The sequence below is a fragment of the Schistocerca americana genome, chromosome 3, assembly GCF_021461395.2.
Source record: "Schistocerca americana isolate TAMUIC-IGC-003095 chromosome 3, iqSchAmer2.1, whole genome shotgun sequence".
NCBI lineage: Eukaryota > Metazoa > Arthropoda > Insecta > Orthoptera > Acrididae > Schistocerca > Schistocerca americana.
In genome coordinates this window covers 628,064,104-628,080,300 of record NC_060121.1, presented here as the reverse complement: position 1 = coordinate 628,080,300, position 16,197 = coordinate 628,064,104, and the positions used below count along the sequence as shown (strand labels likewise).

The window sequence follows — 16,197 nt, the reverse complement described above, 5'->3', positions numbered from 1 at the left end:
GTAACACTTATATACGAGTAATGGTGAAGTAATTTGCAGACGCCATCATTTCTGGTAGGATTTAGCTGATGTATTATTACTATTTCGAACAAAGACGTGCCTGTGCGAAATAGCCTTATCGGTGACCTAGTGTCGCACCTAAAAGCGACAGAGCGGCTTAGAATGGTGTCGTGTAGTTAATTTCACGTTTCAAGGGTCACTTACAAGAGTTATTATAATGGAGGGAATCGAGCCAGTTTACAGTTTGGTAACTTAATTTTAATTGAAATATAGCAGGATGCTGACCGTTTACAAGAGACTTGCGGAAAACAGATGTCCGACAACCAAAAAATTTGTACAATAATTTTATTACACTATCTGTTTCGGTATCTCACTGGCGCCAGCTTCAGGCCCCTATACACGAAACGAGATAAACCATCCAGTCGTTTTTGCTTACTAAAGAAACCACTGTATCAAACTAGTTTCCGTAGATACCTTCACAATAGACGTGGACACTTCATACCTCTAACAACACTGAATAAGTGATCAAAGATATTGGCAGAAACATTATTCGCACCTTTTGGAAATTAGAGCACTTTTTGATTGAGAATAATGAAGATCACTTTCTTTTAGAATTGTAGTTATGGACATCATTACTCCCTACGCACGCTAATTGATTACTAACAATAAATTTCATGATTGTAAATACACACTAAGACAAAAAAAGACGCACCGCGAAGGAATTATCCGAATGGGACGAAATTGCTAGATGTGATGTACATATACATGCAAGGAAATGGTTACAATTTCAGAAAAAATTGGTTTATTCAAGAGAAAGAGCTTCACAAATTGAGCAAGTCAATCACGCATTGGTCCACCTCCGGCCATTACGCAAGCAGTTATTTGACTTGGCAATGATTGACAGAGTTGTTGGACGTTATCCTAACGGATATTGTTCCAAATTCTATCCAACTGTCGCGTTAGATTGTCAAAATATCGAGGATCCTGCCCATAACGTTCCAAACGTTCTCAACTGGGGACAGGTATGGCGATGTTGCTGGCCAAGGTAGGATTTAGCATGCACCAATACAAGCAGTAGAAACTCTTGCAGTGTGCGGGCGGCCGTTATCTCAGGATGGCTTGCTGTGAAGGGCAACAAAACAGGGCGTGGAATATCGTCGATGTACCTCTGTGTAAAGGTGCCGCAGATGACAACCAAAGGGGTCCTACTATTAAATGAAGTGGCAGTTCGATCGATGTGATCCCACAGATTCTCGATTGGGTTTAAATCCGGGGAGTTTGGTTGGCAGGGTAGTAAGGTAAACTCATCCTGCTGCTCTTCGAACCACGCACGTACACTGTGAGCTGTGAGACACGTTCCGTTGTCCTGTTGATGCCATCGCGCCCAGAAAAAACAAACTGCATGCAGGGGTGCATATGGTACCCAAGAATGGATGCATACTTGTGTTGATCCAGTGTCACCTCCAGAGTGACGAGATTACCCACTGAATGACACGAAAAGATTCCCCAGACTATAACGCTCCCTCCTCCGACCTGGATTCTTTTGACGATTGTACGAAGATCGTACATGTCAATGGCTGTCTATCCGATGGATCATAAAACGTGATACAACTAAAAGGTCACCTGTCGCTACTTAAGGACATCCAGTTGCAGTACTGGCGTGCAAACTCCAGCCCTCGTTTCCGATGAACAGCAATCAACATGGGCACATGAACCGGGTGCATGCTGTGGAGGCCCATACGCAGCAGCGTTCGCTGAACAGTTGTGGAGAAACTGTTGGTAGCCACTTGGTAGTTGGGCAGTCAGTTGTTCACAGTTACACGTCTGTTCGCCTGTACACATCTCATGTCATCTGTGGCCCTTGAAGCAACACAGTTGCCTCGGCGCTGGTTTTGGATAGCGCCAAGCACGGTATACTTTGACCATGGCGGAACATTAACAGCTCACAAACATAGTCAAAAAAAAAAGGCTCTGAGCACTAAGGGACCTAACTTCTGAGGTCATCAGTCCCCTAGAACTTAGAACTACTGAAACCTAACTAACCTAAGGACATCACACACATCCATGCCCGAGACAGGATTCGAACCTGCGCCCGTGGCGGTCATGCGGTTCCAGACTGTAGCGCCTAGAACCGCTCGGCCACTCCGGCCGGCAAACCTAGTCATTTTGAAAATGCTTCCAGTCTCGGCCCCTAGCCAATGATCATATCCTTTTGGATGTCGGATAAATCGCTCCATTATTTCTGCCTTACAACAACGATTGGACTGTTTTCCGCGTCCCCCCCCCCCCCCCTCCGACACTATTTATATACCCTCCACTGCTAATACTGCCATCTGCCGTCCATAAGAGCTTATTGCACATTAATGTGACGGGATGGTATAGCTTGCACTATGAGCCTTCCCATCTCCATCACATTCGCCAGATCTCTCGCCAACCAAATACTATTTTTTTTAGTGCGTAAACAATTTATTGTCAAGACAAGGCTACCTAATACAAGTAGGAATTAGATACACAAGTGTCTCGAGTGTACACTACTGTTCTCATAATTTGCTGGTGCTTAATGAGAGGACAAATATTACATAAAAAATATTTGTTTTGGTTAGTAAATGTTCCTTCCCACCACGTATTGAACCTTCACCATTCGATACACATTTATGTGAGATATGGTGTAAACTTATTTCATTTAAATCGCAGAAACTTATCTGTTGATTACAGCTTAGGTTTCTTGTTGAGACATCACACGTCAGACTGATAACGACATCGTATTTACTTGTTCACAGGTACTTGAACTGATGAAGGAAGTAGCGGAAGATGACGACGACTCGAGTGATATTTCTGGGTATCATTCAGACTCCGATTCAGCCATCATGATGTCTGGGAATTCGCCATACGTCAGCAAGCGTGCTCGCTACAATTTCCTTACACGTTCAGGTGAGTAATTTTATCGTTTCTAGTGACGACGAAAAGCCTCTCACCACTGCTTCCAGTCACTTGAAAAGACTATCGTCTCATCTCTCTGTTTTTCCTTTTCATCTTTATGCTTCCGTGGGAATTCGTTCGTTCGACAATTTGTTTATAAAAACTAAATAGCAAATAATTGGTAATTGTCAGATTTGAACTGGCGGACCGTAGCACGCTAACCAATTATAAAAACTAAATAGCAAATAATTGGTAGTTGTCAGATTTGAACTGGCGAACCGTAGCACGCTAACCAATTATAAAAACTAAATAGCAAATAATTGGTAGTTGTCAGATTTGAACTGGCGAACCGTAGCACGCTAACCACTAACAATAAGCCTCACTGCTAGCACCACACTTCCCAGCATCATAAGGCAAAAACATGGCTATGTCTAGAATGGCATTCTTCCTATTAGGAACGAGGCAGCTTCTCGTAGCTGATCACTTCAAGAAGGGTTCATACACTCCGGTCAAAAGTTTTCGGTCATCCGTGATGAAAATTTTACAATTTATTTCAATATACAGGCACATCATACAAACGAAATAGACCCACAAAATAAATATTTCCTCTCTCGTCATTAAGTACAATTCAAAATGATTTAGATTTTAGCTTCTTCAAAGCATCCACCCATTGCCCTCTGAACAGCCGCACAAACTCTTGGCTTTCTGGAGATAAGATTTTGCAGTGTTTTTGCAAATACTGCAGTCCAATACGTCTGTAAATATTACCATAACTCTTCAACGTTAGATGACCTCACATTTCTAAAATCTCCCTGTCAACTTCGTTCCATAAGAGTTCAACACGATTTAAGTCAGGTGACTGACTTGATCAGATCGTATTTTTCAGCTCTCCACTTCTCTCTTTTCTACTGACATACCCTCTGCACAATTTAGAAGCATGTTTGGGGTCATTACTCTACTGCAAAACAAACCCACGAGTAGTAAGTTTTTTGCCGGATGGAACTGCATTGTTGATCAGTATCCTGTGATATCCTTCCTTCTTTAATTTTCCATTAATTCTCACTAGGTTGCCGACTTCTATCACCCGCAAAATATCCCCACACCATGGCCGACCCTCCACCATGCTTCGCCATTGGCGTCATACAGTGACTTTTCAAACGTTGTCCACGAAGTCGACGAACAAACGTTCGACGATAGTTTCCAAATATTTCAGCCTTAGATTTTTCCGTGAATAATATACTGGACCATTGTTGCACGTTGCAGTTTTTATGTTGTGGTGCCCACTGCTATCTATTCAACATCTTTTGTTTCTGTTGTAAAGGTTTCTTTGGCTGCTGTGCACTCTTATAAACCTTATTCGCGAAGACGACGTTGCATTGGTGGGACAAAGATTGAAACTGTTCACATACTATGTACTTCCTCGCGAACTGGAGGGGCAGTACGAGTCCTCTGGTATTTACTCAATACACACACTCGTATGACCTGATCTTCTCTGTATTACGTTACTTCGGGTACGAAACTCTTGCTTATCACCAGTTTGCTAGAGCCACTACAAGGTATACACCATTGTAGATTGGCCTATGCCAACTTTTGTTGCTACTGTCCTACAAGAACACCCTTCCTGCTGCAGAACTGCAATTACAGTACGTTGTTCAGTCTCCTGCTTACATCCCATTAGGAGGTGATATGATACGTACTTGATCAGGTATACAAACACACTACTAGATGCACATGATGTACTGTGAAATAATGCGAACTAATTGCTACACAGATGGTTGAAGGAATAAGGCTTATTTGAATGGAGTCGTCTTAGGTAAAAGCACATCAGTGTTGTTGTGACTCGTCGGCGACCCTCTGAGAACAGTCAGTCAAATACACAACAGAGGCGCTTATTTTTTACATGTTTATACTTGTTTTATTATTAGAGCCGGCAATATGACAGAATATTCAAAACAGAATGTCTGTTTTAACCATAAATACCTAGCTGTGACAGATGATTGAAAACTTTTGACCAGCAGTGTGTACGTGGTTCGGTGAGACCTGTGGAACGTGGTACCGTTGCTGATGATAAGGTGTGTATTGAGAGTTCAGCTAGCAGTCGTGAAGTGCTTCATCAACAGATTCACTTGCATGGACGACAGATACATAAGGTCTACCCCTCCAAAGCTGCAGGGTTCAGCTAGAAGGTCCCTCTGTACTGGCGGTCGGGATGAAGCGATGTAAGCGCATGTGGTGACGGAAAATGCTCCATCAGTGGCGCTTGGTACTGATGGAGGCGGACACAGGAGGTGTAACAGTATCCATCATAGGGGATAGTGCTATAGGGATTGGAAGAAGAGTTGAGAGCATCTATCTCTGGATGGATTGGTGTGGCAGTGAGCTGTACCTGCCAAGGTATGTAACCAATAAGACTTTTTGATTGTGCCTTGGAGCTTATTATTGGTACTGTTATCCCAGCCAGATTCGGGGCCACAGATGTCTGGTTACGCGCTAAGAAGATGTGCTTAGTTGGTAAAAATCACTGCAGGCCACTTAGTAGGGGTAGGCAGACTATCACTGTGCTCTTGGAACAATTTCGTTGGGCTCTTTCCAGTGATAGGACTGGTGCAGAAGGCGATTACATTTGTGCCACATAGCATCTGAATGTTACTACAAATCGTTGGAGGACGCGCAGAAAGACTCCAGAAAGAGAGAGTTATAGCCATTAATGTCATACAGTAGAAGCAAGTGAAGAAGTTACAGCCTATTGTTGGAACAATGACTCTGGGTAGTTCTTTAACGGTGAAAACGCGTGTGAAAGCACAAGTGTCGCTTCCGCTAAGACTGAAGAAATAGGGAAATTGCGACAGCGCATTAAAATAGACCATCAACATCCATGTGAACGCAGTTTCGGTGATTCCTGGTGCAGTGCCCACGACATACAGTCTATCGAACGCTGGCTGAAAGGAGGCCCAAATCAGCAAACAGTCGGCTAAAACTTCAGTGTCATGGTTTATTACACGAAAACAAACGGCATCACGCTAGTTTGTTACCAAATAGATGCTACATTTACCCTGCTATTTACTTTAAGGAGTTACATGTTGGCTTTTTATATTATGTTACTTTCCACGTTTATAAACCTCAGAACTGTTCTTGTTCAATGTGTATTCAAGAAGCAAAAATCTAAGGGAAAGTTCCCTACTTTCGTTTCGTTTAGTTTCCTAGTTATGTATTTTTTATATTCAGTCCATTCTCATCTAAGTCTCTGGAAAGATACATTGAACATGCTGTATTGCCTTCCCAAGGCAAGTGCTCTTTCATTTTTCTTGGAAAAATATGGGGTTCAGGTCCTTTCCTCCTTGGATCACTTGGCTCCAGGTGTAGGTTCCCTCTTTCGTAGGTAAACCTGCCCTCGCACTCCTGCCAAATTGTTTCATGGCCCCTTCTTTGGATTCATCTGACCTCAGGTATACATTCACTTTTTCATAGGTAAACCTTCCCTCTCATCCTCCTACCTTTCTACAAATCTGGATACACTCCACCTTTGCGCTTACAATCAAATGCCTAGTCTCTGACGAAACGGCTTTTGCCATTTCTAACATTGAAGATTTCTCCTCAGCATAGTGATCTCACCCAATATCTACACTCCTGGAAATTGAAATAAGAACACCGTGAATTCATTGTCCCAGGAAGGGGAAACTTTATTGACACATTCCTGGGGTCAGATACATCACATGATCACACTGACAGAACCACAGGCACATAGACACAGGCAACAGAGCATGCACAATGTCGGCACTAGTACAGTGTATATCCACCTTTCGCAGCAATGCAGGCTGCTATTCTCCCATGGAGACGATCGTAGAGATGCTGGATGTAGTCCTGTAGAACGGCTTGCCATGCCATTTCCACCTGGCGCCTCAGTTGGACCAGCGTTCGTGCTGGACGTGCAGACCGCGTGAGACGACGCTTCAGCCAGTCCCAAACATGCTCAATGGGGGACAGATCCGGAGATCTTGCTGGCGAGGGTAGTTGACTTACACCTTCTAGAGCACGTTGGGTGGCACGGGATACATGCGGACGTGCATTGTCCTGTTGGAACAGCAAGTTCCCTTGCCGGTCTAGGAATGGTAGAACGATGGGTTCGATGACGGTTTGGATGTACCGTGCACTATTCAGTGTCCCCTCGACGATCACCAGTGGTGTACGGCCAGTGTAGGAGATCGCTCCCCACACCGTGATGCCGGGTGTTGGCCCTGTGTGCCTCGGTCGTATGCAGTCCTGATTGTGGCGCTCACCTGCACGGCGCCAAACACGCATACGACCATCATTGGCACCAAGGCAGAAGCGACTCTCATCGCTGAAGACGACACGTCTCCATTCGTCCCTCCATTCACGCCTGTCGCGACACCACTGGAGGCGGGCTGCACGATGTTGGGGCGTGAGCGGAAGACGGCCTAACGGTGTGCGGGACCGTAGCCCAGCTTCATGGAGACGGTTGCGAATGGTCCTCGCCGATACCCCAGGAGCAACAGTGTCCCTAATTTGCTGGGAAGTGGCGGTGCGGTCCCCTACGGCACTGCGTAGGATCCTACGGTCTTGGCGTGCATCCGTGCGTCGCTGCGGTCCGGTCCCAGGTCGACGGGCACGTGCACCTTCCGCCGACCACTGGCGACAACATCGATGTACTGTGGAGACCTCACGCCCCACGTGTTGAGCAATTCGGCGGTACGTCCACCCGGCCTCCCGCATGCCCACTATACGCCCTCGCTCAAAGTCCGTCAACTGCACATACGGTTCACGTCCACGCTGTCGCGGCATGCTACCAGTGTTAAAGACTGCGATGGAGCTCCGTATGCCACGGCAAACTGGCTGACACTGAAGGCGGCGGTGCACAAATGCTGCGCAGCTAGCGCCATTCGACGGCCAACACCGCGGTTCCTGGTGTGTCCACTGTGCCGTGCGTGTGATCATTGCTTGTACAGCCCTCTCGCAGTGTCCGGAGCAAGTATGGTGGGTCTGACACACCGGTGTCAATGTGTTCTTTTTCCCATTTCCAGGAGTGTATATAAAATATTAGTTTCTTACTTACTTCTTTTCTCTTATTACTCCTATTTCTCAACCTGTTATTATTTATGAGTTATATAATTGCCTCTGAATAACTTAGCTTTTCTGGGTACATCTTTCTTACCTTTTACCTGCTTCTATCCTATCTCTCCACCTTCAGATGAAGTCGCTGATATAAGATACAACCATTCAACTTACTGAAGAAAACTGCATATCTTAATGAGGAAAAAAACTTTAATCTGTGTCGCTATGTCATTTTTGTCATGATCTCCCGGCTTTATCTGTGAAAACAGGGTGTCATTACCACTATATGGTCTGGATAAGAAAAGGGTTAAGCGATATTAACATATGCTTATGGAAAGGGGGAGGACATATTTGGTACTCCTAATGGAAAAGAAAGAAAATAAAGTATTAGAATAAGTGCTTTAGGATCAAGAAGAAAGAGACGATAGACCCCAATGACAGATTCCCTTCCCACCCTCCACCCAAGGTTCCCTTCTGCTAAGGTTCTTGACTGTGTCGCCAGAGGGGGAACGGTCGGCATTCCCTACAGAACGGACTGTCACAGCTTCACCATCGCAGACCCCGGAAATTGATCCTAATTCACCCCTGTGCATAGCCAGTAGAGATCTGGTAGTCATACGTTATTCATCATTTAATTGCTCTCATTTGTCCTAATGTCTTTGTCAATCACCTTTGTGGATCTTAACAACGGTGTGGGTACTGGGTCATTCTATACTTACCCAACATGTGACGGTTGTTACTGTACTTATGAAACATACATAGAACCCAAACTAAATACAAAATTTCACATAGAAAATATATAAAACTATTTCTATCGTTTTTTATAAAGACTGAACGAATAAATACATAATTTTATTGTACCGTAGTATTTCCTTTAATTATTACAGTAAAAGTGTACCTTGTTGCAACGACTTATGAAGATATGCTATACTTATGTAATAGAATGTACGTATATCTGTACATTTTTTACAGCTACACATCACGTTGGCAAAATCTCTCTAAGATAGTCGGAGAAAGCTGAAAGACAACAGAATAGTTAAAGAGGAAGAAATTGCCTCACAGAAAATTGAAATTGAAAAAAAATGAAGCAATTAACTCGGAACCTGGCGAACGTCACGCCGCCTAATCTGAATAGATTATACCGAGGACTTAAAAAATTTTATTGCGACAGTGTTATAAAGTCATTTTTCGTGTCCCGTTTCGGGATAGATCAGAAATACTGCTTTTGGATGTGGTATCCCTATTATCTTGAAAGGTCCAGCATATTTTGCGAAAAACTTACTGGCCTGTTTCTTTATATTTGCACTCTGACAATACTCTTCAATTAGTACTAAATAATTTATAGTAAATGATGGTATTTGTGCTCTTTCATTGTATTTGTGTACTCTTAATGTTTCTTGCCTGTTCAAATTGTCATTTACTATCTCAGTAACTTCCTGAAAATGTATATTTCTTAATTACGGCCATTTAAATAGCTTTAGCAGAGATTCTCCGATAAAATTCCTATTTAACACTACGACAGGGGACAGTCCTGTTAACATATTAGGTAGTTCGTCCAGTATTACTTGGATCTCCGGAATCATCCGAACCCAAGCTGTATGTTTTTCAGAGCAATATGTTCTACTTAATGTCCAATTCCCCTCATAATTCCCTCACATAGATTCTATTGTGGCTCGTATTTTGATGCAGATACATGTTTAACTTCTTCCCAAGCTAAAAATTCTGTAAAAATATTACTCAGCACTGTGATCCATCGTTAGTCAATCGTCTTTTCGGTTCTCCTGTACCTATAAAATATTATTTCGAGCAGTTTATTACACTGATCATAGTTGCCTCTTTATAAGATATAATTTTACATATCTTGAACAACATTGCACCAAGACAAAAGTATGTTACTCCTCCTATTCCTAATGCTAGTTGTCCAAAAAAATCTGCAGCCGTAAGAGCATATAGAGCCTTCGGAATTATAGGACGTATCTTATATGATACATGGTTGCAATCGTTTTTAACTTTGTGCCATATCTCGCATGTTCTGCTTATTTTTATTATTTTTCGGGTTAAGTTCTTAAAACAATAAAACTTACTTACATGTTTCATACATATGCACATATCCTTTATTGCATTAATTCATTGTGGAATACATAGCTTCCACTGTGCATTCTTATTATGTAACTTACAAAATAATACTTCTTCCCTTATCGTCCAAATATGTTATCTTCTACCAACACCGGTGTTCCTTCATATTTTTGTATCTTTTCCTTAAAATAATATCTGTTCTTATATTTTGTTTCATTCTTAACGCTAGCCTTCCTACCTCATCATATATTGTCAAGAAGTTAATACTGAATATTATTCGTGGTCCTCTAGTTCTCGTTATGTCACTCATATCTAAAGGTAGTCATGATAATCCATCTGGTACCATATTTTCTGAACTCTTAATGTATTTAATTTTTATTTGGTAGCCCTGTAAGAATAATCCCCATCTCATTACTTTGTTGTGCAATAACCGACTATCCATAAGGAGGGATAACGCATGATGATCCGAATATATTACCATCTTGGACCCTCAAATGAGCATATCAAACGTTTTCTACTCCATACAATAGCTAATAATTCCTTTTCTGTAGCTGTATAATTTGGTTCATGTTTATCAAAGTTTCTACTAGCGAATCCTTCTGTTCTCTGATCTCTCAACTCGGGATTCCAGTCACCCTGGAACAGTTCACACATGATACCATATTCAGATGCATCGGTTGCTAATTTGAAGGCTTCATGCATTACTGGATGTCGCAAAACTGCTGCATTCATCATGGCCTGCTTAATATTACAAAATGCTTTGGATACTCCTTCATCCCATAGCCATTTTGTTCTTTGTTTCAGCAATAACAATAATCTGGGACCGTTCATGGGTTGGTCTTGTATGTGGCGACGATAGAATCTAGCTAATCCCACAAATGAGAGTAATTGTTTTTATTTCGTCAACTGTGACACCCTTTTACTGAAACTTTTATAGCATTTTAGTTAATAAGACACAGTGTCCTTCCCACGTCCTGGATACTGTTAATATATCGTCTACGTAAATAATTAATTCTTGTAGCAATCTGTTACTAGTGCCTCATCCAGTGTTCGCATGAACACTGATACTGAAATATTTAACCCAAAGGGTGACATTTGAAATTGATAAGAATTTGCATTGTACACAGTATATTTTCGTGAATTTTTGTGTAATTTAAGCTGTCAGTACCCGGCAATCATATCAAAAATACCTTCCTTGTACTAATTTCGTTAACAGATCCTCAATAGATAGAGGCCTGTCTCTTTGTGTCTCTGTATGTTTGTTTAGTCTGTGCATCCAACACTAATCACACTCCTGTCACTGGTTCCTTTATTACAAGTAAGGAGTTGTTTTATACGCTTACACGTCTTTCTGTCACCTTATTTTCTACCATTTTCTGTATTTCCTCGTATACTGGATCATAAACTTATGGGAACGGGATAAGGTTTAAAAAAATGGTTCCTTATACTTGATCTTAAATTGACAAACATAATCGCCAATCACTCCGGATTTCTCAGAAAGTACACTCTCGTATTTCGTTTGGGCCGTATACAAATTGTGTTGCTGTACTTCAGTTAATATGTTAGTTTCCTGAGATTTAATCTTTATTGTTCCTGATACCCTTCGAGAATTTCTGTTTCTTCTTCATCATACGTTAACGGACCAGTGACAAGTAGTAATAAATTCCTTTTAGTTAATTACGTATTTATTCTAAATGGTGTAATGTGATTGGAGCCTTCCTTGGTCCAGTATAGCACTTCATCATCAAAGTCAAGTTTTACTTTATATTTTAATAACCAATCTAGGCCTAACAATATCTGTAGATTCACATTGGTTACTATTAATAGCTTTAATAGCATAAATTCAACATCACTTATCTCTAATGGCAGCCGAGTTTCCTCTTTAATTTGTTTTCCTTTACTACTCGCTATTCCTACGGTATATACTCCTGTCACCGGTAACATGGGACATTTATTCTTATTTCTAAGTGTGTGCAGGTATTCTTGTGAAATTAATTAAATTTCATTCGTGACTTTATATAAATATCTACATTCATATGTAACACCTTTCAACTGATTACTGGCTTTAATTACTATTTCTCTTCTATATTATTTCCTTGTAATAACCATTCTCTTGCAGGAATCGTATGAGTGAATGCAATTAACTTTCAGTGTCTAGGCCCACATCCCAGGATGTGGCTATTTTCCGATACTATTATTGGATAATTATTTGTATCTGTACTTCTTCTGACATAGATGCACTCTCTTTTACCTTAGTGTCAGTGGTGCTTGGATCACTGGTTACAAAAACCTGTGAATTATTCTTTTCGCTATTATTTCTCTTTCTATTGCGATCATTATTTGGTCTCCTGTCTAGACAACAAAAATTACTTTTCCTGGATTATTTAGATGTGCAGTGTTCTCCCTCGTTTCCTATATTTCCATTTCCTGTATTCCGAATTTCTGCATGATTAAAATCGCCTCTTTCTTTATTCAGGAACCAAAACTTTATACAAACGTCAATAATTGTTCTACTCATCAAAGACTGCTGCTCAGTTAGTTGACTGTGTGCTGGGTGCACACAACAGTTTTTTAGCTTACATGACTCTCCATCCAATCCAAATAACGATAGCTGTAGGAAACCAAAAATGGCTCTGAGCACTACGGTACTTAACATCTGTGGTCATCAGTCCCCTAGAACTTAGAACTACTTAAACCTAACTAACCTAAGGACATCACACACATCCATGCTCGAGGCAGGATTCGAACCTGCGACCGTAGCAGTCCCGCGGTTCCGGACTGAGCGCCTGACGTAGGAAACCCAGAAGTATAAGTGTAAGATCGAAAGAAATGCCTCCCACATATGAAAGTATTAAAGTCCTAATGGTAAATTGCCGAAACTTTAGTAACAAAATGCCACAGTTTGAAATGCTCATTAAAAGCAGTGAAGCTCACATAATACTAGGTACAGCTTTCAGCTGGTTGAAACCTGAAATTGATAGTAGTGAGATTTTGGGGGAAATTTTAAGTGTATATCGAAAGGATAGGCAAATGGGAAATGGAGGCAGTGTATTTTTCTCGGTGCACAAGAAACTCAAACCCAAAGAGGTAGAAATTAAAGCTGCAAGTTAGATTGTTTGGGCAAGGTTCAGCATCAGGGGTGGGCGTAAAATGATAGCTATATCCTTCTATCGCCCAACACACTCGCGTCCTGATGTTACCGAAAACCTTAGAGAAAATCACAGTCGAAAATTACAGTTCTGTTAGTGGTGAACGTGATAAGTCATCTTGTGAAACTTTACTAAATGCCTTCTCTGCAAACTGTCTAGAACAGGTAGTTAGAAATCCCACTCATCATGGAAATATATCGGATTTAATGGCAACAAATAGACCTAACCTCTTTGAGGACTGGTATCAGTGACTATGACGCGGTTGTGGCAAAATGATCACCAAAGTACAAAGGACTAAAATAAGCAGAAAGATACATATGTTCAGTAAACTAGATAAAAAATCAGTAGTGTCATATCTCATGAGGAACTTGAAACTTTCAGCACAGGGCAGGAGTATGTAGAGGAACTCTGACTCAAGTTTAAAAGCTGAAATGCTTAATTCCATTTTGAAATGTTCCTTTACAAAGGAAAATCGAGGAGAATTGCCCCAATTTAATCCTCATGCCACTGGAGAGATAAATGAAATAACTATTAATGTCAGTGGTGTTGAGAAACAGCTGAAATCGTTAAAAATGAACAAAGCTCCTGGCCCCGATGGAATCCCTGTTAGATTCTACAGTGAATTTGCGCCTGAGTTAGACACTCTTCTAACTATAATCTATCGTAGATTTCCCGAACAAAAAATCGTGCCCAGTTCTTGAAAAAAGGCACAGATCACACCCGTCTACAACAAGAGTAGCAAAAGTGCTACACAAAACATCGTTTAGTATCCTTGACATCGATCCTGTTGTAGATTCTTAGAACATATTTTGAGATCAAACATTATTAGGTATCTTTCACAGAATGACCTTCTCAATGATAATCAGCATGGATTTCGAAAACATCGATCATGTGAACCCAACTCGCATATTTCTCATATGACGCACTGAAAGCTTTGGATCAAGGCAACTAGGTAGAGGCAGCATTTCTTGATTTCCGAAAAGCATCTGACTCCGTATCGCACTTACGCTAATTGTCGAAAGTACGATCATGTGGGGTATCAAGAGTAATTTGTGACCGGACTGAGGACTTTATGGTAGGGAGCACACAGCATGTTATCTTGGATGGAGAGTCATCGTCAGATGTAGAAGTAACATTGGTTGTGCCCCAGGGAAGTGTGTTGGAACCCTTGCTGTCCATATTGTATATTAATGACCTTGCAGACAATATTAATAGTAAAATCAGACTTTTTGGAGACATTGCATTTATCTATAATGAAGTTGCAGAGACTGGCAACTTGCTCTAAATGTTCAGAAATGTAAACATTTGCACTTCACGAAACGAAAAATCGTAGTATCCTATGACTATAACATCAGCGTGTCACTGTTGGAACCGGCCAACTCATACAAATACCTGGGTGTAGCACTTGGTAGGGATATGAAATGGAATGATCACATAGGTCCAGTCGTGCGTACAACAGGTGGTAGACTTCAGTTTATTGGTAGAATACTGGGGAAGTGCAATCAGGCTACAAAGGAGATGGCTTGTAAAACACTCGTGCGACCGGTTCAAAAACATTGTTTAAGTGTGTGGGACCCGTACCAAATAGGACTAACAGGGGATATTGAACGCATACAGAGAAGGGCAGCATGAATGGTCACAGGTTTGTGAGAGTATCACAGAGATACTGAGGGAACTGAACTGGAAGACTCTTGAAGATAGACATAAAGTATCCAGAGAAAGTCTATTAAAAAATTTCAAAAACTGGTTGTAAATGATTATCCTAGGAATATACTACAACCTTCTAGATATCGTAAAAAAGCGATAGTGAGGATAAGATTAGAATAATTATTGCACTCAGAGAGGCATTCAAACAATCATTCTTCCTATGCTCCATACGTGAATGGAACAGGAGGAAACCCTGATAAATGGTACAATGGGACGTTACTCTGCCACGCGCCACACGGTTGTTTACAAAGCACAGGTGAAGATATAGATGTAGATGTAAAGTAGTCCAAACGCCACACAATATTTCTCTACGTGCGAAATAGGGAAATCTCCTTATCAGCACTTGAACCAAATGTTTTTCGTCTAGTGGGCTATCTAAATACTTAGACCTAATATGGATGCCACTGAGTACACTTCGTATATGTACCCCATAAACTATTATAGTACTTGGGATCTAATAAGTATAGTGTCAATATTTCTTGCGAACTTGTGAACCAATATTTTCTGTTAAATTTTTCCTGCAAATCTTCCCACGATTGAAATTCCTCTGAATGAGCTGTTCTCCATTCCGCTGCATCAGCTAGCAAATCTCCTAGAGCATAATTTATTATTTTAGTATCATCCCATTTCTGAGGCATAGATCGAGAAAATACTCTTAAGAAATACGTTGGATGTACTTCTCCTTCCAGCTTAAACTTTGAAAACTGCTTACCACAACTAACTCCATTTGCTATTTGTAGTTCTAATAATTATGTCGACAATCCTGTTAGATGAAGCTGTTTCATTCTAAGTTCCTGTTTATTGTCTTCTAATTCTCCCTACAGATTCTGTAACTCACTCTTATTATTAATAGTATCGTCCACAGAATTAGACAGCGCTGTTGGTATCTATTTTTTCGTGTACTCTTTGCTCTACCGTTTCTTCTAAACGCTTCTCGAAATCAGTTAAAGTATTTGGATCGCTAGAAATTTCAATAAGTTTTTTATTTCGTTCTAACATTTCTACCCTATCCTCAGTCTCTGAGATTTGATTGCATGTAGTTTCGTAATTGCTCGAAATGTCTTCTCTAACCATGTCATCTTATCACTTACATTTTTAAACTGTATTTTCACTTCTTCTCTTACTATATCACAATGCTTGACCATTTTCGTTTCGAACTTTTTAGGTAAATTAACTAAAGTTTCCTCTAAGTTGGAATTTTTTTTCTATATTTGTGGATAAATCATCTATTTTTTGTCATTTTGATATAGTTTATCTAGCCTATGTGCTTTAATTT

At 40.9% G+C, this 16,197-nt stretch overlaps 1 protein-coding gene across 1 annotated transcript in view; it reads left to right on the top strand.

Annotated features, from left to right (window-relative positions):
* The window catches only part of LOC124606264, a 402,667-nt gene that overhangs the window by 202,961 nt on the left and 183,509 nt on the right, over positions 1-16,197 (top strand). Inside the window, exon 6 of the mRNA XM_047138242.1 lies at positions 2,781-2,931. Coding sequence (XP_046994198.1) covers positions 2,781-2,931 — 151 coding nt within the window. The remainder of the gene's footprint in view (positions 1-2,780; positions 2,932-16,197) is intronic.